Source organism: Pangasianodon hypophthalmus, chromosome 5 (assembly GCF_027358585.1).
Source record: "Pangasianodon hypophthalmus isolate fPanHyp1 chromosome 5, fPanHyp1.pri, whole genome shotgun sequence".
Lineage (NCBI taxonomy): Eukaryota > Metazoa > Chordata > Actinopteri > Siluriformes > Pangasiidae > Pangasianodon > Pangasianodon hypophthalmus.
Window position 1 is genome coordinate 10,974,795 of NC_069714.1, and position 27,094 is coordinate 11,001,888.

Sequence of the window (27,094 nt, forward strand, 5' to 3'; positions counted from 1 at the left end):
GAAAAATATTCCTTTTTTGTAGTAAGGTTGCTACATGGGCACAATTTAACGGTTGCTACATGACAATTAAATCTTGAAAATTCCAGTAGCTCCTGAGAACTCGGTGTATCATGTACTGTACTTAAATGAATATGCAAGGCATTCCATGACTTGAAAGTGCATGGGCAGTGTGTATATGCACCGGTAGTGCTGTCTTCATCCATAGTTTCTGTGCTGCAGTCTAAAATGCTTTAAAAGGTCATATCTTCTCAAGTACTCCAGAGTGCAGTCTGGACGATGGGGTGGGATTACACATTGGGGTGGAGCAACACATGTGACCCCACCCGCCTCAACATTTATTGGTTCATGATACAGCAGAGCTTATTGGTGTTGAGAAGTGTGACGCTTTTACAGCTTATTGGTGTTGAGGATTGCGACGCTTTGGACGGGTTTGGAACAAGGAAGTATAGAGGTGTATAGCAAATATAATTTTTGTGTTCTCATTCTGTGCAACAGCAAAAGAAAAAATCCACTGTTGCATTCCCACGACATTCTAAAAGAGGAGAAAAACAGAGAGAGGGATGAATTACAGCAATCAGAAGAGAGAAATATGTCAAATTTATAGTTACTCCCTCAACAGCTGTATTAGAAACTCCCTCGGTAGTGCTAACTATTTTTTTTTAAGTTAATGCCAGGGTAACCATACGCAAAGTATGGTTACATAAATGTACCTTAAAATTTGTAAAAATCAGTCTGTGAAAAGTGTCCATATAGTACCCATGACAATTTCTGTTAGGATATATGTCCTGAAGAACTTGTCCAAAATGTCACTATTTCTTTCTATTATGGACCCTGAACTGTACTTTACTGACAACCCTGTCAGCATTGAACTTATAATATACACTTAGGTCCGGAAGTATTTGGACAATGACATAGTTTTTGTGATTTTGCCTTTATACACCATCACAATGGGTTTGAAATAAAACAATCAAGATGTGTTCGAAGTGTAGACTTTCAGCTTTATTTTAAGAGCCCCTGAAAATGGAATTACTTTGCTTAAAATGGCTGTAATTCCTAAATGGTAAATGTCATATTTTTGTGGAACCTCTTAAAATAAAGCTGAAGGTCTACACTTCGATCACATCTTGATTGTTTTATTTCAAATCCACTGTGGTGGTGTATAAAGGCAAAATCACAAAAACGCCGTCATTGTCCAAATACTTCCAGACCTTACTGTAGTTAGCACCTCTACATAAAAAAGTATATAATGATTTCATTCATTTATTTAATCATTCATCACCCCTTTAATCATTTTCTTTCTAAAATCTTTGATTTTAGAAATATTGCACAGAATGGTTAAAGCTTTAATTTTTTTTTACCCTGTTATGCTGCTAAAATGGCTACAAAGAAAATGAATGGATTGACTAGCTGGACTTAATTCCTAATTTCACAGATATACATAGTAAATGTGTCATAAGGTTATTTAACATCAAATGTGAGAACTTTAGAATAGAATTTAAGCAAATTTTAAAGAACCAACATACAGGTGCCTCATAGATATAATAATAGGTAAATGAGAGAAACATGAGATGCATTTGCCATGACTTTCTATTAGCACTTTGTATTCTGCAAAGTGATTAAACTTTATTTTATTGGCTTTGAAATGTAGAGGACAACTACATTTAACTATCTTATTAACTTATACTACAACTAACTAACTAACTATCTTTCTGCTGCTGCTGGAGGGAACAAAATGTGAAAAAAAAGAACACTCCATCTTTCTCTCCCCCTTCTGCACAAGTTTTATCAATTTAATATGGCAGTGTGCCTCCTGCTGTGAAAAAAAAAAAAAAAACAGTCCTGGGAGCAAAAGCCTGTGCAAAGATCTTCCGAGTAAAAACCCAGGAGTTCACTTCATCTGCCTCTTCCACTATACCCTGGTGGACAAGACTTGCACTCCAAGGATTTCACTCCAAGTATTCCCTGATGCTGTACATGTGCCTGAACTCTTTATGGTACTCCGGAGAGAAACTCTTCCAGTTGGTCACACCTTAAAATGAAAAGATAAAATATAGGCAACCTAAACAAAAAGATTTAAACATGTGGAAGTTCAAGTTTAACTGCATTGTACAACACCTTTCATTTGGAAAAACATGCACTGAACAAAAGAAAAATCTTACTGTCTAGTCAGGAAAAGTGTGCTCCTTTCCGAAAACCTCATCCATGACCACCAGTGGCGTGTGGTGGACTTAAGAAATGAGGAGGCAGATTCCTAACTCGTGTCATTTCTGTTCACAATAGACACCTTTGCATTTTTATAACAAGTGTATTCGACAGGAAACCAGTTTCATTTCAAGTTCATGTGTGGTAAAGTGTGGTAAATAAGTAAATTTTTGCACAATTATGTACCTCTGATTTTTGCTGTACTTTGTCTTTCTGCTGCTTTGGTGACAAAAGGTATATCTAACAGCTTAATCTCCCTCTGGAACTCTTGGGTTTTCCTGTATAATGATCATATCATTACCATCAACTTCATCATTAGCAGTTCCAGAAATCCCCAAACCATTTAAACGATCAAATAAAATATTATCACAAGCAATGTGACTTACTTCAGCTCTGCTGCTCCATCTCCTTCCTGACTGACCACAAGCAAATGTGACAGGAAATTAAACAAAAAATTTGAATAAAGATGCAGGCGGGAGGAGACTGACCACAGGCAGACTGAAAGGGACAAGATATGACAAGATATTTGGAACCTCTGTAAGAGTAAGAAAATAGTGCATATCAATTTAGTATTTGGAATTGTCTTTAAATGTAGAATGATTGCCCATTTCAACTTCACTTACCAAGACTCTTACTATTTCTACCTTCCACAATACTAGAACATTTTTTTGAACATTTTTAAATCCTGAAACCCTGAACTCACTTCACAGGCTTTTCTGTCTGCTCTTAACCTATTTCTTCACTGTAAAAGGGAACAGATCAACACTGAGCAAAAGATTGAGTAATATTAGTAAATTCTGAGTAATAAATTGAACATATCACCTTAACAAAATTTCCCTATCTCTGTAAAAACAAGCATTACAGTATTTCAGATGTCATACCTTAAATGTGAAGTCCACTCTTCTTTCCTTCATGGAATTAAACTTCTCTGTCACCTCCTCATACCACCATGAGCCACTTCCTTATAATTCTTTCATAAGATCTTTTTCAATGGACAACAGTGCCAATTCAGATAGATGTTCCTGTCCCGTTGCACTGTGCAGATAGGACTTTTTATGCATGAAAAGCTCTTTTCCACCCCTGCAGATGTAGCTCCCATGGTAGCACAGAGACATGAGTTTAAAAATCTCTGGCATAGCCTTGTCCAAATCATTTGACTTGAATTTTCTGAGGAGGTCACACAACTTGCCAACTTCTCCATGCATGGCTCTGGCAGAATAAAAACTTCTAACTCAAATTTGAGCCTGTCTGTTTCAAAATGGTGACCATAGACAGCAATTAGAAAGTGAAATGCTTCAACTGGAAGTTCATTGTGCATCTGCTCATACATTGCATGGTTGTCAATGACAGACATGTAAAGCAGTCGACAGTACCCTTTCACATCCAGTCCCTCTTTCATCATTGCCCAAGATAGCCTTCTACCATGAACGTCAGGGAGGTGAGCAGCACAGTCATACACCTATGTAAAACTATTTTCCGGGCCCAAATTCTCTAATGAGGAAAGAAGTCTGTCAATTGTCTGTCTATAAAATGCAATGTCCATTGTCTTGTATTGTACAAGGTCGAAAACAACATCAGTCAGAGAAAAAAATTACTTTAAATGTAAAATGAAAAAACATAAACTCAAAGTCTTCTAAATATCCAATAAAGCCAAGTGCTGCTCGCACTATTCCAGGTTTTTAAGGTCATCAAATCCATATTTTGTCCAAGTGCCATTTCAAGTTCTTGAGAAAAGAAAGCAAGGCCAACAGAACAAACAATTCTTCTCTTTACTCCCAGTAATCCAGTTCACTCTTGAGTACCAACTGACAGAAAATCATCTCCCTTGTTCGTTTATCTTTACAGCGGACTGCGGTCTTTCGACAGATTTGATCATTTTTTCCCCTCAAAAGACAAGGTTTCGAATGAAAAACCATGTTTAATATTCTGTCAACGATGGAATCCCCTCTGCATCCACCATTTCCAAACGAGCCATTAAATTAGAAGATCTGGCGCCTCTGAATTATCTCATTTAGAAATTCTAATTTTTACAAGGTACACTGACTAATAATACAAAGACAGACAAATTAATAGAAAAAGGACAGAAGTAAAAAAAAAAAAAAAAAAAAGTTTACAGATTTTAGATTCTAAATCTAAACTTTTGTAAAATATAAACTTGCTCACACTCACCCCAACTGTTTCAAGTTGAAGAGAAGGGATGATGTGAAATATTATTTCATTGACTAGTTAATCGCCCAGTCATAGCCATGTGCAGGCACTGCCTCCTCTCAAGTGACTTTTCTCCATTATGCCTTTGCAACCTCTGCCTCAGCACTGGGAACACTTGCACTCATGCCTAAGTTGACATGTCACCCAAGAATGGCTCCCAACTCCTGGGCCAAGTCTGTCCCCTTCACTGAGGGCAGAGAAGATGCATATTTTTATCTTGGCTTTTTTTGGTCGTTGTTCTCTGAGCTCCTCAGGGAAATCCCCTTTACAAACCTTTGGATAAAACCAATTTGTTACTATGGTATATAGATGTTCCTTTCTATAAGGTTTAGATGGAGCATATACAAGCCCAGATCAGGCTTCTTAACATATTGTTTGACATGTTTTCACCCATGATCCTTCCTTTTAGCTCATCTAGAGTGACAATGTACTTCATTTTGGTGCCTGGCACTGACAGCCTTACCAGAACTTTGTTTCTTCCCTGAGCCATTTTGTCCTCTTCACTTCTCTCCTGTAAGTTTCCTTTCTCTCAACTTTCCCTTTCTCTCTCCTTGGCTATGCATTCCTCTTGCCCTCTCTTAGCAATGTTTTGCTCTTCTTCACTTTCTCTTTCTTCTGCTTTGTTTTCCCCTGCTTCTCTTCCCTGTGCTGCATAGGCAAATCTCAAATAGTCAATCACCAATAATACAAGAATAGTGTAGCACAGTTTAAATCTTGCAGTTTAAATGAATTCACATGCCACATCAAAACAACAGATAGTTACGCTTTTGCATCCTGCATTTTATTTAATATAACTCCCCATATTTTAACAACATTGTTGCACCTGATTTTAGATATTTTATGAATTTAATTCAATTCAGCAGGATGTAGTAATATTCCTTTAAAAAATAAATAAAAACACCTTCTAAACTACTTCTCATTTTGTTCCTGATCTGTGTATATAAGGGGAAACTGGCTGTGTAATTCAAATAATCCATTTTTCTTTCACAACATATGAGTAACTCCTACCTGGTTTTTAATTTAGTGTAAAAATGCACTGGGTATATTAAAGATTTCTGCCTTATATGAGGCCCTAATTCATCCTAGCAAGATTTGAAAAGTAGAAATGTACTCCCCATATTATTATATACATTTTTTATATTCAGAATTGAATGTCTATGACAATTGAATTCAATTGAATGTCTATGACAATGTCATCCAGCCACATTTCATCATTTAAACCATCATTTTTACCTTAAAGGAAAAAATACAAAGACACACCTTTTAGTGCACACGTTTTCATTAGTGCACTTTCTGATTTAAAGAAGACACTAATTTTATTATTGAATGTTTTTCTTTTTCCATAGAAGAGCGCTATGTGTGCAAAGAAGAAAAAAATTGTTTTCATTAAATAATCTAATTATTTGCTTTTATCCACTGATTATATTGATATGACAGAAAACTTATTTAGTCTATCTATTTATCTATCTACCTATCTTTCTATCTATCTATTTTTAATACAGTGATAGATTACTGCTTGTCTTTTATTATATATGCTATAAGGCTTTCTAATACACTTAACTGTTTAGTGATTTTTAATGAAAATTAGAGTGAGGTCAATGTAAAGGAATGATGTCCCTATGTCAATACAAGCTTAAGATGTCCCTGGTTCAACACAAACATACACTGATCAGCCATAACATTAAAACCACTGACAAGTGAAGTGAATAAAATTGATTATCTCATTACAGTGGCACCTGTCAAGGGCCAAGGGCCAAATTGTGATGGCCAGAGGACTGGGTCAGAGCATCTCCAAAACGACAGGTCTTGTGGGGTATTCCTGTCATGCAGTGGTCAGTACCTACCAAAAGTGGTCCAAGGAAGGACAAATGGTGAACTGGCAACAGGGTCATGGGCAACCAAGGCTCACTGATGCACGTGAAGAGTGAAAGCTACCCCGGTCTAGTTCGATCCCACAGAAGAGCTACTGTAGCACAAATTGCTGAAAATGTTAATGCTGGCTATGACAGAAAGGTGTCAGAACACACAGTGTATCGCAGCTTGCTGCATATGGGGCTGCATAGCTGCAGACCTGTCAGAGTGCCCATGCTGACCCCTGTCCACTGCCGAAACTGCCTACAAAAGGCACGTGAGCATCAGAACTGGACCAGAGAGCAATGGATGTTACTTTGGCACTTATCATGTACCTAAACATTTTTGGAAACCAAGTACACCCCTTCATGGCAACGGTTTTCCCTAATTTCAGCAGGATAATGCACCCTGCCACACTGCAAAAATTGTTCAGGAATGGTACGAGGAACATGACAAAAAATTCCAGGTGTTGACATGGCCTCCAAATTCCCCAGATCTCAATCCGATTGAGCATCTATGGGATGTGCTGGATAAACAAGTCCAATCCATCGAGGCACTTTACAGCTCAACCCTTACAGGACTTAAAGGATCTGCTGCTAACTTCTTGGTGCCAGATACTACAGCACACCTTAAGAGGTCTTGTGGAGTCCGTTCCTCGATGAGTCACAGCTGTTTTTGCGGCAAAAGGAGGATCTACATAATATTAGGCAGGTGGTTTTAATGTTATGGCTGATCATTGTATGATGTCCCTGGGTCAACACAAGATATTTCATTATTATTATTATTATTATTATTATTATTATTATTATTATTATTATTATTATTATGTTGGACGGCAAATTGGACCGATATACTGCAAGCCTTGGTCTGTTTGTGGTCCCAGTCCATCCATGAAAGGATCAAGTGCTTTGTTTCTCTTTTGTAAGTCGATTTGGATAAAAGTGTCCGCTAAATGAATAAATGAAAAAGTGATATAAATCAATGGAAGCTGCGATCCAGGGGGGAACACCTCCCCGGGTCCGACAGCTAAGTGGTCAATGGCACACCCCGGCCCTGATAGAAAGGTGATCAGACAGTTTGTCACCATAAGTCAGCAATTTAGCTAATGTTAGCGTTAGTATTTATTTAACTGTGAAATTTAAATCAATACATTATGCTGAGCAGGGACTAAAATGAAACACTTTACAGAATTGCCTTTACCTCCACCAAATGAATGAGGTCAGAGGAATTTTGATGAGATGTGACTTCAAGGCTTAAACTCAAAAACTGGGATGATGTCACGTGATTAATCTGATTGGCTGAACAATTTTACCTTAAGCACCTCCCTTGTTGACCCAGAAATGGATCTCTCTCTCTGCAAAATTCAATTCAATTCAATTCATTTTTATTTGTATAGCGCTTATTACAAAGGTCATTGTCTCAAAGCAGCTTTACACAAACAAAAGTAAAGTGAAGTGTGTGTGTGTGCCGTCTCTGATGACGGTGGCAAGGAAAAACTCCCTGAGATGGTGATAGGAAGAAACCTTGAGAGGAACCAGGCTCAACAGAGAACCCATCCTCATATGGGTTTACACTGTAAACCAGGACATGCCACATGTAATGCTTTACACAAACATCTCTGTAATGGTCTTTATATAATTAATGGTAGTACTTATTAAGTGTAATGTACTACTACACTATGCAATTCAACAGCACATTGTATAGTACATTTTTTTTTTTTTTAAAAACAGAAATTATTTTTATTTATAACCATTATATTATTGGATATTGCTAAAATTTGAATTTAGTAATTTCTCATTTGAACTACATTACTTACACATAGCAGCCAGTGCCCAGGTACCTGGCAAGTGTCATCAAATCTTAGCATCTTATTTACATTTACATTTACATTTGCGGCATTTGGCAGACGCCCTTAGCCAGAGCGACTTACAAAAGTGCTTTGAAGTCTCTATCAATAAATACATTCTGATACTGGTTCGCTAAGATCAGTCCAAAAACTCTGTTGGGGAGGTAATATAGGAACAAGTGCTCAGTCAATACAAATTATAATTTTTTAAAATAAAGTGCTAATTTAAGTACTTTAGGAAGAGGTAAGTCTTTAGGCGTCGTTTGAAGACTGCCAGTGATTCAGCTGTTCAGATATATATATATATACAGTTAGGTCCAGAAGTATTTGGACAATGACAGAGTTTTTGTGATTTTGCCTTTATACACCACCTCAATGTGATGAAAGTATAGACTTTCAGAGCTTTATTTTAAGAGGTTCCACAAAAATATGGCATTTACCATTTAGGAATTACAGTCATTTTAAGCAAACTACCTCCATTTTCAGGGGCTCAAAGGTATTTGGACAAAGTGACATAATTGTAAATATAACCATATTTACAATGACTGCCTGAAGTCTGGAGCCCACATTCTCAAAACTCAAATTCTGAGTTTCCTCCCTGGAGACACTTTGCCAGGCCTTCACTGCAGCCACGTTCAGTTGCTGCTTGTTTGTGGGTCTTTCTGCCTTCAGTCTTGTCTTCAGTAAGTGAAAAGCATGCTCTATTGGGTTGAGATCAGGTGACTGACTTGGCCATTGAAGAATATTCCATTTCTTTGCCTTCAAAAAGTCTTGAGTTGCTTTCACAGTATGTTTTGGGTTGTTATCCACCTGCACTGTGAAGCGGCGTCCTATCAGTTTTGTAGCATTTGGCTGAATGTGAGCAGAGAGTATAGCCCTATACATCTCAGAACTGATCTTGCTACTTCTTTCAGCAGTCACATCATCAATAAACACCAGTGAGCCCGTTCCATTGGCAGCCATACATGCCCATGCCATATCACTTCCTCCACCATGTTTGAGACATGATGTGGTATACTTTGGATCATGACCTGTTCCTTTCTTTCACCATACTTTTCTCTTCCCATCATTCTGGTACAAGTTAATCTTGGTTTCATCAGTCCAAAGAATCTTATTCCAGAACATGGGAGGCTTTTTTAGATGTTTTCTGGCAAAGTCTAATCTGGCTTTCCTGTTCTTGAATGTTACCAGTGGTTTGCACTTTGTTGTACAATCATTACAGTGAGTGGGCGGCTCCTATAGTGTGTATACCAAAAAAGACAATAGTGTTAGAATATGTGGGGACTATAAGGTTACCATAAATCCTTGGCTGAAGGCAGAGCAATATCCCCTGCCAAAAACCCAAGATTTGTTTGCTAAACTGTTAGGAGGTGATAAGTTTTCCAAACTATACTTGTCACAGGCATATCAACCGGTACCATTGGAGGAAAACTCTAGGCGCTATCTAACAATTAACACGCATAAAGGATTAGATTGTTACAATCGCTTACCATATGGTGTCGCCAGTGCTATTTTCCCAAAGATAATGGATCAAGTCCTTCAGGGTATGGATGGAGTCATCTATTACTTGAACGACATCCTGATAACTGGTAAGGATACAGAGAGTCATCTAGCTAACTTGGAAGAGGTTCTGAGGAGACTAGAAAGGTACAACCTTAGGGTAAAGAAGGACAAATGTGAGTTCATGCAGAACAGCGTTTCGTATCTAGGACATAGATGCTGCTGGTATTCATCCCATGAAAGAAAAGACTGATGCTTAAAGAAGGCTGCGTTTCCGACAAATGTAACGGAACTCAGGTCATTTTTAGCTCTGTTAAACAACTTTGCATAAAGATGTGAAATGGGAGTGGTCTGAGGCCTGCCAGACTGCATTTGATAAGGCCAAGAACTCTTTACACTCTGAACAGATATTAGTCCATTACAACCCTGACTTGCCTATCATTTTAGCAGGTGATGCTTCACCTTATGGGGTAGATGCTCTAATAAGTCACAAATTGAATGATGGAAGTGAGAGACCGATTGCTTTTGCTTCTAGAATGTTGACTAAAACAGAACAAAACTACTCGCAAATCGAGAAAGAGGCACTTGGTCTTGTATTCGGAGTTATGAAATTTCATGAATACCTGTATGGCAGGAAGTTTCTGTTAGTGACAGACCACAAGCCATTGTTAAAAATATTAGGACCCAAAACAGGAGTGCCAACACTGGCTGCTGCCAGGATGCAAAGATGGGCCCTAATGCTAGCAGCTTACACCTATGAAATTCAATACAAAAGGTCCGAGCAACATAGCAATGCTGATGCTTTATTTAGACTACCTGTGAAGTCTAGTGTGGATATAGTGTCAAACCCTGTGTACAGAGTCTCTTATGTGGATGACTTACCTTTAACAGCTCATGAGATAGCAAAAGAAACAGACAAGGATCCTGTTCTGACGTTAGTAAAGCAGATGGTATTGACAGGGTGGCCTAAACAAGTGCAGAGTGAGGAGCTGAAGCCTTATTTTCAGAGAAAATTTGAGCTGACTGTAGAAGATGATTGTCTATTGTGGGGATTACATGTGGTAGTTCCTGAGAAATTGAGAGACAGGCTACTATCAGAGTTGCATGAGCACCACTGGGGAATGGTTAAGATGAAATGCTTGGCCAGAGGTCTTTGCTGGTGGCCCACCATAGATGCTAGTATTGAGCAGGAGGTGAATGAGTGTACTATTTGACAACAGCATCGTAGTATGCCTGCCACTGCACCCGTGCATACATGGAAATGGGCTTCAGGTCCGTGGGAGCGAATACACCTTGATTTTCCTGAGGACAACAAGCAAATGTTCTTAGTAGTGATGGATGCTTATGCAAGATGACTGGAAGTCATTCACATGAGCACAACCACCTCAGCTAAAACTATTGAAGCGCTTAGAAATCTGTTTGCTGCTTATGGGTTACCTAAAGAAGTAGTTACAGATAATGGGCCTCAGTTTATATCACAGGAATTTGAGTCATTTCTTACCAAAAATGGGGTGAAACATATTAAATCTCTGGCGGTAACTGTTCAGTGTGTATTATTGGTTAAATAAAAGTTCTTGATTGTTCGCCTATCTGCCGTGTGGACCTTTCCGTTTCTTTGCTTAAACACTATTGAACGTATTTTACAAATACACCACACAAATACACCACACTTCTAAATGTCTATGCACATGAATCTGTAGCATGTGAGGAATGGCATTTCTAATGTTGCAAAATAGGCACTGTTTAAAAGTAAGACTTCAGAAAACCTTTTTGTTCTGTTTCAGTTAAGACAGTGTGGTGCTTAATGTTTGCTGTAATAGATGTGGTCAATCAGTAGTGGCTCTGACATTTTCTGAAGTGAAAAAAAACAAAAACAAAGAACCGGCTATTTAAAAAAGTTGAACGCCACATTTGATTCCCGAACATCACGTTAAACAATGAAAATATAATTACCTAGCTTCACACCTACCAGTTTGCTCACCTTGTACAATCATTAAGTTCCTACTACTACTACTACCAAAAAGTAATTGATTCCCCTAGTTTAAGTGCAAACTGCCCCCTACTGTGTTGGAGTGAAAGGTCAAAGGCAGGGAGAGTGAAATAGGGGCCTAACCCAAAGTGTCACCTCACCCCATCATCCAGACTGCACTCTGGGGCTATTCCAAAAACCTGCGAGACTTGAATAAAACACAATTTATTCTCATGAATATAATGTTTTTTTTTTTGTTGTTGTTGTTTTTTGTTGTTGTTGTTGAAATGACACATGGTGTATTGAAGCTTTTTCAACTGAAGTATTTTAAATTGATTCACAAAATTTACTTTTTCAAGTAAAGTAAAATGAATTTATTTTCTTCACACCTACAAGTGCAAATACTACACACAAACATAATTTTCTGCAGCATGTTATTGTCTGTATTCAGTGGTTGCGTTTCTTTTTAACAGTTATATTTTTGTTTTGTTTTTCTTTGTTCTCCATTGCTGTGATCCAGCAATGACCAACTCCTGGTGACAGAAGATTATCTACCTGTTTTGGGAGAAGACCTTGTAAGTACTTGAGGTAATCCACCCTCTCTATATATCCACATCTTTCTTTCTCTATATTTATGGTGACTTTTGTCCTGCTTGATAAAATATATATTTATGAACTATACACTCTGACTTCACTAGTCACTTCCATCTTGTCTCATATGCCCCAACTTTGTTGCAGGTGCTTGTATGACCCGTATTGTATGTACATGTTGGCTACATGGTGCTACGTGAAGTTAGATAGATGGAGTGTGTCTGTATGTCTGCTGCTTCCTTGAGACTGTTTAGACTTTTTGAGTTAAATTTGGAAAATTGTTTACAATAGGTATAAGTAACTTAGTTTTGATCAGATTTAATGCTACTGTAGCAAGTTGTTGGTTTTTAATTGTTTGTATATAAAATACTTTTACTGGTTTTGCAAATGCCAGTATTTCAGGGTAAAATGGCTGTAGTTATAGAAAATTGCGGATATATAGGGTGCGGCAATACCGTTTTTTATACAGTACATCTCTGGCAATCACAGCATCCAGCATTTTACAGTAAAATACACGGAAAAATTATGTTTAATGTACAGTAATACCACATATTTAACGGTAACATGATTAAAGTAAACACAAGGTATGGTATTTTTTTAAATTGTCCATTACTGTAAATAAACATCAGTCTTTCACCATAAAATATACAGGCAGGGAACTATTTAACTGTTTCGCAATACATGGCACTACCTTTTATTTATTGATTTTTTTTTTTAAGAGTAAAGTTCTGGCAACCACAGCTGCCAGTTTTGTACCGTGCTGTTAGTTGGCTGTGGCTGTAGGAAATTTCATTCAGCCACAAGAGCATTAGTGAGGTCCAGAACTGATGTCAGGTGAGAAGGTCTGAAACAGTCAGCGTTTCAATTCATCCCAAAGGTTTTCAGTGGGGTTGGGGTCAGGGCTCTGTGCAGGCCACTCGATTTCTTCCACACCAACCCCAGCAAACCATGTCTTCATAGTTCTATTGAACGTAATCATAATGCAACAGCATGCAAATACATTGCAGACAATTGTTTGTTTCCAATTTTGTGGCAATAGTTTGGGGAAAGTCCACATATGCATAACACTTATTTGAATAACACTTATTTGATTATTAAAAATATGAGTGGTGTGTGGGTAATCAAGGACCAGTAACCAGTAGTGCAAGACAATCCAAGTGATTTATTTACCTATATACAAGTGGAAAAGTGTGTAGTGCCGGGTGAGAGTGGTAATATTTACAAACTATTTACAATAACCAAAGCAAAGAAATGAACAAAACAAAACAAGTCTATCTATTTTAAACCCTCTAACCTAACTACAACAAAAGATAGAAAATAAATCTTCAGCGTCCAGGACGCTCTAACTACCTATTCTAACTAGCCAAACCAAAAGTACAGAGGGTGGTGCTCGCTCCTAACCTAGTGTGTCTAATACAAATAAAACGGACCTCCTGCGTGCTGCACCATGTATGTCACGTGACGTACTTACCTGCCCACTTTTCCCCAACACTAACAGCGTCACAACTAGGGTAACGAACAACAAATTAACCATACAAACACGTGACTAGCACAAAGCGGGGAAACATGGAACAATTGACATACAAGGACAAACACAGTAAGAGAGCGTAACTCAACACGGAACAAACAGAGGTACAACAGGGTTTTACTTTAAACGACCAGGACAACAACGACTTCTCCATGAATGAATGGCTGCGGGTTTTAAATAGGCGGGGTCAGAGGTGGATTGGTTGTCACGGCCAATGACATCAGCGGGGATAATCGAAACAGACAGGAGAGTTATCCAATGGGGCAACTGCTGTAGAGAGAGAGAAAGAGAGGGAGAGCGAGAGAAAAGGGGAGAGAACAAAACACAAAAACACACAGACATACCCCAGAACGTAACAGATGGTCTGGTGGCATAGTGGTGCAGTTTAGTCTGTACATTACAGTACATTTTCCTTACAGTACTCTGGCTCTTCTTCTCTGTTGCCTTCCAGCCTATAGGAAATTTTAATATATTGCAGTATGTATTACAAAATGTACATAGAGTGGCTTTTTCCAATAATTTTTGTTATTGGAAATTTTGTCTTCTCTGTCTTCTGGCCACCATTTACCTAAAAATTATTCCAGATAGGTCCCCTTTTGTATAGATGAATAAGCAATAGAAAACAAATCACCTGGATAGGTCTCGGAAATTGGAAATTAGCTGTCATCGGTTAATTATTTTTATTAATTAGGAATATATTTCTATATGGTATTACTGTATAAATGTAGCAAATTACTACATAGTGCAGTTTTGTGTTATATATGTGGTATTACTCCTGAGAGTGAGGCAGTCATATTCAGACATTCAGGCTGCCTAGCAGTAACTGATGAAGCATTAGATACTGACAGTAAATTTTTCTCATCTAAACAAGGTTCTTCTGTAGCTTGTTGGAGTAGTTTAGTTTAGCGGTGGAAACCAGTACTTTTCCTGGTTTCTTATTCTAATTAACGTCATCTCTCATAGTCGGCTTAGGTAGATAAACAAACTCAGGTGCTTCCTTGACAATGTGCCAGCGTTAGGGTGCTCTTGCTTAATAGTTGGACAATAGCACTCTTAATAGTGTAGTTCATTTGTTTAGAAATGCAAACGATCACACATGCATTTATTTTTTGTTTTCGCTCAAGGATTCATTCAGTTTACACATCCTCCTCTACCTGAAGAAGTAGCGGGCCTGTGTTTTCATGTGGTATCATTTCTGGTTGAGTTTCCCTCAGAATGGTGCTCCTTGTGGTGAACCACCAACTCACTGGTTCCCACTGTATACATAGTAGTGACTAACAAGCTATAATGCAGGATTCATGCTTATATGGTCAATGCCTGAGCTCTCTGGAAGCTGAGGATAAACATCATTTCTGTGCCAGATGCCTCTGCATTGATCATCATGCAGTGATGCCTATGCCAACATAACATGCTTGTTTGGCTCATTTAGACAAATTTTGAGTCTAAACGCTTAAAAGGTTTGCTAGCCATAAAATTTTATGGACAATGCTGGAAGATAAGCTGAATAAGAAGCCAAGATATTTCAGAATCTCTCATATGGATGACCTAGTGATAAGGATGCTGCGCTGGTTATTCGCAGGTGCAGAAGTAGAAATCATTAAATCATTAATGGGTCATCAGCCTACGGCAAAAGCCCAAATACCTCAGACAGAAAAGTGTATTAATCTTATGAGAGGAGCACGAGCCTCAACTCTCTGGAAGAGAGAGGCTTATCTCCAGAAAGGGATCCGCAAGACCCCATCTGAGGGAGTTAATCATCACAGATGTTTCCCTCGCTGGCTGGGGAGCAGTGTGCTGTAACAGAGGCACAGGAGACACATGGAGCCCAGTGTGAGGATGGAACATATCAATTGATTCTTTAATCTTTAAGGTCACTTTAATCTATTATACCTAATTTTCCTCTTCAGATTACTCATTCACTCTCTTTGACATCCAAACGTACCAAGGGTATCAAAAACAATTAGCAAATCCCTAATTGTTTTTATTAATGCAACAACAATAACAAAAAAAAAAAACCCTCCCTGAGACAAAATGTGGCAGAAATCTTGAGGGGAACCAGACTCAATAGAGAAGCCATACATTTTTGATGATACTGCGTAGTGAGATTATATTCATTGCCGTATACAGTATTGGAAAAACTCATTTATATTGAGATTTCATGTCTACATTTGTATGATTTCTAAATTTAAAGCTGGTTACATTCATATTTTGATTGCAGTTTCCTGAAAATACTTTTGTAATATCATTATTGCAAACTGTTAAACAGTTGGAAAAAAGGATGCTTTTATAAACTCTCATTTGTTTTATTACTGTTATGCTTACATCAGTGATTAATGTTGATCAAAACAAAATACCTGCTTGGACTGTATTTAGTGGGTTGCAAATATTTGTACAAAAACTTAAAAATATATATTTTTTAAATTATATATTAGTAGTTTATACTCACTGAACTCATTGAATGCTCCTTTTAAATGCAGGACGAAAATTTTAAACATATGATTTTTACTCAAACTTAAATTGTATAATGATGACAGTGTATTGTCCAAGTTACTTTCAAAAGTGGATGAAACATGTTAATTTACTGATATCTATTACAAAAGATTTGTTCACACTTCTATATTTTCCCAACTGGACAGATACGGGAGAGGATCATGTCCATCATATTTCTGATAATGGCACGGGGTGGGTGTATGTCATGTGGGAGGTGGTGGGCCAGCGTCATCTCCCAGGCATCTAGCAGCTGCACACGGAGTCCTCTGAACATGGCACGCAGCACAACATCCCTCTGCAGAGAGAACCAGTCGCTGTTGAACAGGCTGCTCTCTGAGTTAAGCTGCTGCAGGTTGGCAGTGCGGATAACCACCAAGGTTGCTGGTTCACGGTCCAGCAGCCGCATCACAGCCCTACGGATATGCCTTAGGCGCCGTACATATACTTCAATAGGGAAAGTGCTGAAGTGAGACCACACACTCACGAGAACCACTGTGTGTGGCCCACCCTGTATCCTGTCTAGCTCATTAGCTACATAGTGCAGTTCAGAGGAAAGCACGGAGCTGAAGCGGATGGGCGGCCCATGGCAGCGGTAGCGCACCAGAATATTGTTCCTGCTGTCCACAGCCATGAATGGTCCCGAATTCTTAGGGCTGTAAAGATTTAACTGTTTTAGGTCTGCAGAGAAGAGAAAGTGGGCATCATGGGAGACATTATATAAACATGAAAAATGAGGGAGTTCACACAAAAGAAATGGACAAAATACAAAGAAAAAAACTTGCTCTTACTAGGAACTAAAGCAGTGAGGTACTCAAACCATTGCCGCACAGTGGAATCTCCATGCATGTACACAATCTTCCCTTTAAGACAATGTGTTATGGCTGAAGAGTCATTAAACCGCCAGATGACTGCACCATTCAAAGGCCTCCAGGTATCGTGAAAGTAGTAGCCAGCAGCATTGTAAATACTTTTTACTTTGGCTTGTCCTTTGAGGGGGAAAAATTAGGTTCATCACAACATTACATACCATATAGACAAATCAGAGTGTAATATTTGTGTTTAAATGTGAAGTGAGGGATTGACCAAAATGCTTTTGCTTAGATTAGTGCTTTGGGGTTAGTGTTTTTATGTACCCTTTGAAGTGATGCCTGCATACTGTATGTGGTTAATCATGGGTATGTCTGTATTTAAATGAGCGAAATGCAGATATACAACTGGTAGTTATTAAGTCTCACTGCTTACACTTACACATCTGCGTATGATATGCATATGCACATTTGATGAATTCCAAATTTATTGGCCATATTCAGAATTGGCGACTTAACTCCAAAAGTTTAATAAGTTTTTGCACAGAGACAGTTACTCATATTCAGGGTTGAGTTACAGATGTACTTGAACTGGCTGTTTGGGCAGCCCATTCAGATTATGCAAAACACCTGCGTGTATTTCACGACTCCAAGGTTACCAGATTTTTTCTTTGATAGAGGTGTCAGAGACTAATATGATGATATATAAAAGAGGTGTCAGAAACTAATATAATGATATATAAAACAAAATGGAATTTGTTCATCTAATATGAGTCAGTACAGTTGTATGCAAAAGTACGGGAGACAATTAACACTGGACTACCTGTATTTTATTGTATTTTGTGGACCTCTTCACTACTTCATATGTGGAGCAAACACAAACCCGAACTTGGTAAAACATAATTATGAATTATGTGTTTGTTATGTGGAGTTTGTACTCACTGAATTCATTCAGCACACTGGCAGCATGACGAGAGGACAGAAAGACAGGTGTTGGTTGGCTTGTTAAGAGAACAGACCCATTTGTGTAAACTCTTGTGCCTAAGCCATAACTTTGTGCCATTACTGAAAGCACATTTTTCATACTATTCTGAGTTTGTTTGATTATATTTTGGAATAATTTCTTCTAGTAGGTTTTTTTCCTCCTTAGTTGTTCATCTGGTTTTTCCCCTCTATTTTTTGTTGACTTGGGAGCAAATAAAACACCATCTGGCACCACCACCTTGTTGTTGGGGTCCGTTTTTAGCGCCAGCACTCAGTTGCTTTGCAACACACGGTTACTTTATATTTGATGAAAAAAAGTATTATTATTATTATTATTATTATTATTATTATTATTATTATTATTATTATTATAGAAAAGTACTAATTATGGCATGTGCAAATGTTTGGACAGTTGTAAAGTCTCAGAACTTAATTGACTTAATTGGCACATTAGGACTACTCAGGTCAAGAACTGTCACTAGGAATTGTCATCAGAGCATAATAAATTATCTGACTCTTCAAAGCTTGTGCTAACTCTCAACAACCATGGGCTCCTCTAAGCAGCTGACTGAGAATCTGAAAATCAATCTAATATAATTAATGCCTTCAAAGCAGGGGAAGGTTATAAAAAGGTATAAAAGTGCTTCCAGCTCACAATTTACATTGTCTGAAATGTCATTAAGCAATTCAATTCAATTTTATTTATATGGCATTTTTAACAATGGACATTGTCAGAAAGCAGCTTTACAGAAATCCAGATATATCCCTAATGATCAAGCCGCAGGTTACGGTGGCAATAGATAGTGTGATTGAGTCATCATTCTTCTACAACTATATACTATAGAGTCAGATGTGTCGAAAGGATCTTCAGTATAAGCATCAGAATCATTTCTTATTTCATTAGAGTTTTAGCTTTAAGTCTACAGCATCTAAGTGAAGTTAAATGAAAACTGTCAGATAGAACTGCCCCTATTTTGGGCAGAAAGGCAAAGCAAATCCCCCACATGACACTAAGGACCTACAGCTGGGGTGTCCAAAGTCTGGCCCCAGGGCCAAATGTGGCCCACGGACAAATGATAAGCAGCTTCTCTCTTAGAATGTATGACAGTTGGCCCACTGGCCAGAAAAATGTAATTAAATTAAGGTCAGAACTGCATGTAACTGAAACACGCTTTTGACAAACTCCAACCAGTACACATGATTCTGGATGTGCAAATTATTGCATCAAATCGTCACTATGCAAGAGTAACTCAACTACTTGTAAGAAAGAATTTAGTGGCTTTATATGCAATGTTGAAAAACAAGGGCCCTGTTTTTTTCTTTGTTGCATAAAGGAAAATGCATCAGTGGATTTTAGAATATTTTAACAGTAAAACGAATGGAGAAGCTACAACATTTTGACTGAAATAGGTTACAGGTTTTTACAAAGCTCTAATACATTTGATAACTATTCACTAGGCTGCAGCCCATATTTTTAGTGTAGTCACAAATAACTTTATTTCTAAAGTACAGTGTGTTGTTAAATCATTGCTGAAAGAAATGCACATTTAAAGTAAAACTTACCATTTTCTGCAGGTAATACAGTTACATGGTCCATCGCTGATGCAGGTATAGGAACTTTGATATTTACACCGCTGAAACAAAATATTTTTTTAATTAATTGTATTAATATTATTAAAAATTTTTGTTAAACTTTTATTCATTTTATTCATCTTTTAGGGCAAGAGTAATTAAATCATACCAAATTGTCTTAGGACTTGATTTTTTTTTTTTCAGATCTTAAATTTTAACTAACATTTTTTCCCTTACTTTTCACTGTTTTCTCAAATAACAGGGAAATTAAACCAAACAAACAAAAAAAATCCATCTAAAAAATCTGTAAGAATAGAACCTAGCTACCACCTCACCTCCGGAAGAACTGTGCTTCATATTTGGTAATGAGGTTCTTCTCATAGCCCCCTTTAGAATGATCTATTCGTGTGCTGCATCCTAGTTTTTTGGGTTTGTAGCAGTACCAGGGCTCTCCAGTTTCAGGATCGGTGTAGTTGCAGAGTGGTTTCTCGTTGAGCGGCAGACACAGGTTGCACACGGTGGTCTCTGAGATGGCGCCAGAGCGGAACCGGCTCTTAAAAAACACTCTGTCGGGTTGCTCCTCCTGCAACCTCTTAAGTACCACCACTGCCTCACTTGGGTGCACCATGGTGATTTCCACCCACGCTACCCCAGTCCACAGCAGTGGGAACAACACTGTATAGTTGCCATCATGATGGTCGTGCACCTTCCCTGCAACACCGGCACCCAGCACGGGTGAATGCAGTCGGGCTATCAGGAAATCTCCACCATGCTTCTTAGGCAGGCCCAAGAAGTTCTGCACATGGACATGAACCACAAGCTGACCACCTATGTATTGCTCTGCTGGGCCCTGAATCACAAAGTAGCTCTTGGCAGGGTCACTGCTGAGCTCCACAGGCAGGCCTTGCACCAAGGGACCTGGCCATGCAGTTGAACTGAGCAGATCTCTCTGCTCTTTGGCCTCTTCTGCCGTGGGCTCCTGGCCAAAGTGTGCACAGTAAGTGTGGTTTACTTCCAGCGGCCACAAGATTTCAGGAGATTTAAAGGATGAGTGGATGCTGCTCTGTATTTTGTAGAAGGTGGATGTTAGTTGATTCAAATCCTGCAAGCAATGAAAAGAGTAAATTTGAATCCAATACACAATCAAAGCAGCAGGCACAGATGGGAAAGTCTTGAAGACACACCAGCAGTAATAACTAGCAGTAGACTTTGTCATTAATCCTCAATATATATTTTTTTGTGTGTCTAGTTTAAACAGTTATTTTACTTTCACTAGCATAAGTGGGCACACAGTGCAATGCAATTAAACTAAAGCTGTTCTGACCTAATGGGGTGCATCCTGATGTATGATATGAAGGTACAAAGTAGGGAAAATCAAAACTGTCCGGGCACATAATTCTGCATTGCTCTACTGATATAGGGTCATATTCAGAGGCAGCGACTTAAGTCCAAAAGGCATCAACGTTTAGGCAGGGAAAGTTACCCGTATTCAGAGATGGGCTTCAGATTTGGGATCCACATTCAGATTATGGAAATTATCTGCATGTAGTTCACATCTCTGAGGTTGTCAGATTTTTTTGAGTAGAAGCATCTTAGACCGGGTCTCAATAGTGTCTAGATCATCGCCTTTAACACAAGCACTTGTCTTTAAGCTCGTAAAAATTCAGATAGAAATAGAAGTATTCAAATAGAAAAGATACAATGTAAACGTAACATAAAAACAAACATAAAAGTAAGCAACAATTTAAAAATTAAAAAGAAAAACAACTATTGCAATGATATACTATATGAGTGAGAAGATGGCAAGCATTGAAATAAACATGTAATAGGACACTATTATAATGTCAACATAATGCTGCAAAAATAGTTCTCATCTCATAGTAATTGTCACATAAATGACTTTAATTTAAAAAACATGGCTTCCACCCACATTATATGCACAGACATTATATGCACCCACATTATATGCACAGATATTTAATTGTTTGCATAACTTTAGTAACTTGAAGCTACAAAATACTAAAGCAAGCTCATAAAATTGTAATGTTTGTGCAGGATTTTATAAGACTTTTAATTCACTATTTTGAGTTGTCAAATTAGTAAATAATACCCATGTTTTGGTTCATTTTTTGCCTTTCCATGCTGTCTCCTCTGATGTACTCATGCAGATGGGTATGTAAAAACTTTTGTGGACTTTAAAGAGATGATAATGTTAATTAATTAATAGTGTCCTATTTTTGAGTGTATTTATAATGCCCAAAACACGTATTTCAGCATGACATACTGCGGGTACATCACAATGTTAGCCAGTGCTCCTGGAATTAATCCTGCTCTCTGCTCAAGCTGATATCACTCAAAAGAATGGGCTCAAATCCAAGGTCAGAATCATGCTAAATTGAGACACATCTCTGTTTTAGGCAAACTCCATGTTTAGGCAAACTCTGTGTGCATAGCTCTTGCACAAATTCTGAATACAGCTTACGTCTGTAGTTACGTCTGAAGTCTGAAAACAGATGTATGCAATTTCTGTATTAAATCCTCACTGTGTGCACTTAACTCAACTCTGAATATTACCCCATAGTTTATAAGAATAAAAATGTTCAGGCTACTATGAGAAATGATAAAGTGATGGATTTAGGTTATATCCAGAATCCCTCATTGGAAACATCCTATTAGAGCAAATAACTTAAAGGTATATTGCTATTAAACACATTTGGAACAAAGTACATCAGCTGCCAGTGTGGACATCTTTGGCTCTGAATGAGTTGTACTCACCTCCAGAGATATGATGTTGCTAATGAGCAGTATAAATCCTGATAGTGCCAACAGAATAAAGATAAGTGTCAATCTGGGTATGTGTCCGTCCATGACTTGGTGCCACTATCACAACATACAGTGCCAGTTAGCCATCAGCAAATCTCAATAAGGACAATTTGAACAACCTGACAGTGAGAAAATGACATGAAACACACAGGAATATTGCAGACGTAGTTACAGTTATAGGCATAATTTGATTAGGAATTTGGCAGGGAAAATCAGTACTCATTCTATTTCCATTTGTTTGCCCCATAAGTACATAAATATCTTCTTCTTCTTCTTCTTAATGTATCAATCATCTGTTCATTTTGACTCCAAAATCTCAAAGTGCTTTGCATATAAAAGTTCAGTATATGAAACAAAATATCTATGATAAAGCACATTAATAAACAAATTATACATCTATAAATACACAGTGGCACAGCAGGTAGAGTTGCAGCCTCACAGCTCCAGCGTCCCCGGTTTGATCTGAGCTCAGGTTACTGTCTGTGCAGAGTCTGAGTGTTCACCCTGTGTCTATGTAGGTTTTCTGTGGGTGTTCTACTGCTTAACTGTCTACTGGTGCTTCTCAGATTTTAACTGAGAATAGAGTGCCTTAATCCCCATTGTGTCTAACTGCAATGTCTTTCAAAACATTTTGCATCTAACCTCAAAACAGTTGCTTGTTGGTGCCAACTCATCCCTGTATTTTTCATCCTCAAATAATTTTTCACTGATTTTGCACTTTCCCATTTTCTTCTCATCTACTCTTCCAAAAACAATTGGGGAAAAATGGCATGGAAAATTACAAGACTCAGCACTAGGTACCTATGAATGTAGAAAATAATAGAAATGTAGAAACAAAGAAAATATAAAACCAAAAAAGTTGGTGGTCATAGAAGATATTACTGCTTGTCAAACAATGACTTTTAAATCATTAAATCTTTAAGCCTTAAATAGTAAGCTATTTTTAAAGTAAACTTTAAAAATAGTTAAAAGCAACGTATTTAAGACATTTTATGATCTTACATACTCAGAAAGGGATGTGTCAATATCCTACACATTTTTTGTTATTACTATTTCACCACGTTGTGTTAATTTATCCAATAAATGTGTTTAAAAAAATTCACACGAGTGCCCAACATAACAACAGGTCCAACTCACCCAAGGACCCTCATGGAATGAGACCTCTGTTCTCCCAGAAACACAAAGTTCACCACCCTTCACACATTCCACAGAACCCAGCTTTAACAGAATACATAAGGCTACTTTACATCTCCTGTAAGGACAATGACTTTTAAGATGATGCACCATAGATTGAAAACTTGTTGCCTCTTTTAATGTCATTCCATATATGTATCATGCTTGTAGCCACCAGGTCATTATGATGCTTTTGATCAAGAAACAGGTATCATAGTGTTTATGAGTGTATCAATAACAGCAGGTATGTCGTGTTTGGTATGTGTGTGATCGCTATTGAATTTCCTAAGGGTTGGTATAATGTGAAGTTGAGTACAATGCATTACATGCATGTTACCAAAATTCCTGAATGAAGTTCTAACTTAACCTTGTGCAAAGTTTGCAAAGCACATAACTCAGAGACTAGAAAGTTAATTAGTGTCAGAGGAGGAAAATACAGTTTACACCCTACCCTAAGATCCTGCTGATTGGAGCAAACACTTTGGAGTCAGCCCAACTGGAAAGGGTTAAAACCCCTGACACAAAGGAAACTCTGAGTCTCATCCAACACATCTTTGCCAAAGTCCATCAACATCTTCAGAGAGTCTCTACCAACATCTTCAAGGAGTTCTCTTCAACTAACAGCTCAAGAGAGTCTCCATCCACATCTGAAGGAAGTCTCATCAACCAAGAGCTTTAGAAGTTCATCACAAGGAGATCACGCTTGCTCCGAGACTCCACATCCAGACTGGCTCTTGTAAAGCCTCCAACTCTTGCCTTCGCACCGCTGTGAACCATTCATCAAAATTTTGCAACCCGCCTATGATACTCTGCCGGGTTCGCGCCTCACTCTGTTTGTCTCCCTCACTGGTCTTTCGAGACGCTACATAAGGCCAACCAGACCGCTGACCAATCAACATCACCGGAAACTCCTTCCAAACAACAATGCAACGATGGAATCCTGGCAATACAAACGCAAGTATAGTACCTCCAGATTCTCGCTGAACTGGTGCATTTAATACAAGTTTAAAGCCCTTCTAAATGAAGCGAATGTTAAACTGATAAGTTGATGGTTCGTTCAGGTCATGGTCTGAGAAACTGCTAGAAACTTGGAATTTCATTCACTCTCTTTTCAAAGCCATTCTGACCCCTGTTCACGTGTGTGCGTATGTGTGCGTGCATGCGTGCATGTGTTTGTGTTAGATTAGTTTCTGTGTTTTAGAATAGTAATAAAGTCTAGTAAAAAATAGTAATAAACAATTTTTAAAGGCCAGTGTCTTGTGTCCTTTGCTTCAAATTTACTGCCTTAAACTGCCAATCTTGTTACTGTGCTCTTAATATAGTGTTTCACTATATTTAGGATATTATTGCTGGTGGCCATGGAGGTAATATCCCATACACAATTAATAAATACACTCATTTCAACTTATCTCTGGACGAATAGTTGATCAGCTATTAAAATATTACGTTTACAAATTTCCCCTTCCTGAGCAGATCTGCTAATCTCCTACATATTTTGGTGGAGAATACATCAGCTTAACCTAAACCGCTAATTTCCTTACAACTGAGTTTGTTATTTAGGCAAGGAAAAAAGTGCCACATGGTTCTCAACTGTGAAAAGGAAGAGGTACTTTTTAACTGTCAAATACTTTACATTCATATGTGGTGGAGCGGAAAGATGAGTATGAAATGATCAGTGTAAAAGACATCGGACCACTAGACTTGCTGTAAACCAACCAAAACCAAAAGACTGGAAACCAACTGCGTGTAAATCCAAGATACAAATTGATTGTTTAAATTTGCATTAACGTAAAGTGCTTTACTATATCTATCTACATCTGCCAAATGTTTTAATGATTTTAATAAATGTCACCTGAATTTCATGCTATTGTTTGTTTATTTTGTGGGCATTTTAGTAGAATTTTAGCATACAGACAAAATGCATTTTAGGATATTAGAAAAAAAACAAAAGTATAAATAACACTTCTCTGTTATTTTTGTGTTATTTTTAACACATCTTTGTGTGGAAGTATTTAACACACAGCATGTGTTAAATGTGCTAACACACTGATTGTGTTGAAAGCAACATAAAATGTGTTGTCCTTAACACTGGTGTGTTAATTAACACGATATGTTATTTTTAATACATCTGTTTTGAGAGTCTATGAAGTAGAAGTACTACAATAAAACGGTTACTGTGAAAATAATGATGAAATAATATGTGATATAATCATTATCATACATTTTAATGAACAATCTCTTAACTTATCTTAGACCAACAAGCAGGTAACCTGGCTCGTCAGCCACCCGGATTCTCAGCAGCGCTTATGTATGGGTTAAATATAAAACAGGGAAGTAAAAGACTTACCAGTCTGTCAAAATTGTAAACACAGTTTATAAGGGCAGCTTGTGTCTCCAGAAAGAGCCTCAAAAGTTTACAATGCTCAATAAAATCCAGTAGTTTAGTATTATGTATATATAACCTTCATAGTATATGTACCAAAAAAATGGAAAGAAAGTTAAATCAATGAAAGTGATTGGCTCCCGAGTGGGGCAACATAAAAGCGTTTGCCCTTCTGTCGAGCGGTCAGGAGTAATACTGATAAAGCCACTTCGTTCAGTGGCTGGAATCCAAGACAGCGTAACTGCCTTGCTTCCTGAGTAGGAGAGCTGGATGACGTTTCTCATAGGTGCGGCATGTTCCAGTTTGAATGAATTATACTACATTATACTATGCTGCATCAGAGCTGTGTGTTTGTGTGTGTGTGTGTGTGTATTATCCACAATGGACCGGTGTGTGTACAGGTTTTCATTCCAACCCAGCAGGAGTCATGCATGATTTCACCTGTTTAATCTTATGTTTCAAGAGTCTGTCACATGTGACTCCTTCAGACATGTTTGAGTATTTTTGGCTTGCAGTTTCAAATCTGATGAACTTTTACTCACCACATGACTCACTTGAACACATTTGAGAACAAAAGAGTCTTTCCAAAAAAGTGCCTCGGTGTTTTAAAAGCATGTCTTCAACGGCTTCGCTGACAAAATAGCTTGGATTTGAGTGGTTGTGCCTTCACTGATAGCTTGTTATCATCCAATTCCATGACTATTTTCTGAATGACTTTGAATGTATACCTAAGCTCTGGTGGATAATTTAGGTTGAGTGCATATACAAGACCCAGAAGCGTTGCCACTGCAAAGGGTACACTAGGTAACTCCCTGAGCACCTCCACGCCTTCTAGGATTATTCCAATATCCGCTGGGTCATCTGTGGGATCTGCACTTTTGTGTTTCAGTAAGAAGATTCCAATGACTGCCTCTGATGTCTCCTTCTGGCAGTTCTCTGTGTCCTGAGACAAAACATTGACAAAATCTGATTTTTGACACTTTAAAAATGCAAATACTTGAGTTTGCCCAAATTTCTACTGCTACAGGCATATGGAAATCTTGCAGAACAGAATGTCCCATATAAACATGTAGATATTTTAAAGGCTTTACAAGGTACAGTAAAGGTGGGTACAAGATAAAAATAATAAACAGTGTGAAAGGATGAGTTAGATAAATATAACAAACAT

The 27,094-nt window shown here is 37.9% G+C and overlaps 1 protein-coding gene across 3 annotated transcripts; it reads right to left on the reverse strand.

Annotated features, from left to right (window-relative positions):
- Positions 1–15,721: 15,721 nt before the first annotated feature.
- LOC113523755 (NXPE family member 3) lies at positions 15,722–26,309 on the reverse strand. 3 transcript variants are annotated; one of them, XM_026909792.3, is made up of 6 exons: positions 25,891–26,309; positions 22,323–22,489; positions 19,883–20,649; positions 19,539–19,609; positions 16,974–17,171; positions 15,722–16,863 (listed from the first exon to the last, which is right to left on the reverse strand). In XM_026909792.3, the coding sequence occupies exons 2-6, from the start codon at positions 22,413–22,415 to the stop codon at positions 16,310–16,312; spliced, it is 1,683 nt and encodes a 560-aa protein (XP_026765593.2). In that variant the 5' UTR covers positions 22,416–22,489; positions 25,891–26,309; the 3' UTR covers positions 15,722–16,309. The 3 variants fall into 3 exon arrangements, with proteins under 3 accessions (XP_026765593.2, XP_026765600.2, XP_053089851.1); XM_026909799.3 differs by having other exon boundaries at positions 22,323–22,427; positions 25,891–26,308; XM_053233876.1 differs by lacking the exon at positions 25,891–26,309 and having other exon boundaries at positions 22,323–23,163.
- Between the last annotated feature and the right edge of the window lie 785 nt (positions 26,310–27,094).

Coding starts and splice junctions, on each gene's coding strand:
- LOC113523755 (XM_026909792.3), bottom strand. CDS start 22,415: ATGGACGGACACATACCCAGATTGACACTTATCTTTATTCTGTTGGCA. Junction 20,650..22,322: donor GCAACATCATATCTCTGGAG/GTGAGTACAACT, acceptor CATTGCTTGCAG/GATTTGAATCAACTAACATC. Junction 17,172..19,538: donor TGTATTACCTGCAGAAAATG/GTAAGTTTTACT, acceptor TCCCCCTCAAAG/GACAAGCCAAAGTAAAAAGT.